Raw genomic sequence first — 928 nt, forward strand, 5'->3', positions numbered from 1 at the left:
ATGAAAAACCAAAACTCACATTAAAAGCATCTTTAAAATTCTATAATTGAGCTAGAGATTTGAAAATAGAACTATCTAGACCAACTGGGGGTAACAGGAGAGACAGTGCTGGCCTCTACCTCAAGGTTTCACAAAACAGAAGCAGGGAACCCAGCAAGTCAACTCAATCTCCCTACACATGCTTGTGGGAGAAACCGACTTTAATAGAGGCTGGTCTTTTTCATGATCCGAAGAAACTCTTCCTCGTTCACTTCACCGTCTCCATCCCGATCTGCTTCGTCAATCATTTCCTGCAGCTCCTCATCAGTGAGGTTTTCCCCCAACTCGGTGGCCACGCGCTTTAGGTTTCTGAAAGAGATCTTCCCAGTTTCATCATCATCAAAGAGCCTGAAAGCCCTCAGGATTTCTTCCTTGGTGTCTTTCTGGGCCATCTTCTGAGTCATCACAGCCAAGAAGTCATTGAAGCTGACTTTCCCTGTGCCTTCCTTGTCTACCTCGGCGATCATCCTCTTCACCTCCTCCTTCCTGGGCTCAAAGCCCAGCGCCCTCAGGGCCACCTTCAGCTCCTTCACGTCGATGGTGCCGCTGCCGTCGGCATCGAAGAGGTCAAACGCTTCGCGAATTTCTTGCTTCTGATTTTCAGTGAGTTCGGGCTTAGGCTCCACCTTTCTTTTCTGGCTGATGGAGGCCACGTTTGACTTCTTGAAGCTGGAAGCCATCCTCTGGCGGCGGCGGCGGCGGCGGTTGTTACCTTAACGCTTGTCGTCACCGCGCTGGAGCTAGGGCGCCACCGCCAGGAACGCGGGCTCGGGGCCTCGGCTCATTCATTCCCAACCGCTTCCCTTACGCGCCCCCAGGGAGATCCGGCTCAACTAAGCCCGCCCCATCTTCGAAATCTGACATAGGTTAAAACCCACAGTTCCCTCGG

General features: G+C 52.2%; 1 protein-coding gene across 1 annotated transcript; it reads right to left on the reverse strand.

The window, feature by feature from the left end:
• Positions 1-200: 200 nt before the first annotated feature.
• On the reverse strand, positions 201-719 carry CETN1 (centrin 1; the record flags this gene model as incomplete). The annotated part of the gene is made up of 1 exon (XM_079717004.1): positions 201-719. One exon carries the CDS (start codon positions 717-719, stop codon positions 201-203), a length of 519 nt encoding a protein of 172 aa, XP_079573130.1.
• Between the last annotated feature and the right edge of the window lie 209 nt (positions 720-928).

The sequence above is a fragment of the Hyperoodon ampullatus genome, assembly GCF_949752795.1.
Source record: "Hyperoodon ampullatus genome assembly, chromosome: 13".
Lineage (NCBI taxonomy): Eukaryota > Metazoa > Chordata > Mammalia > Artiodactyla > Ziphiidae > Hyperoodon > Hyperoodon ampullatus.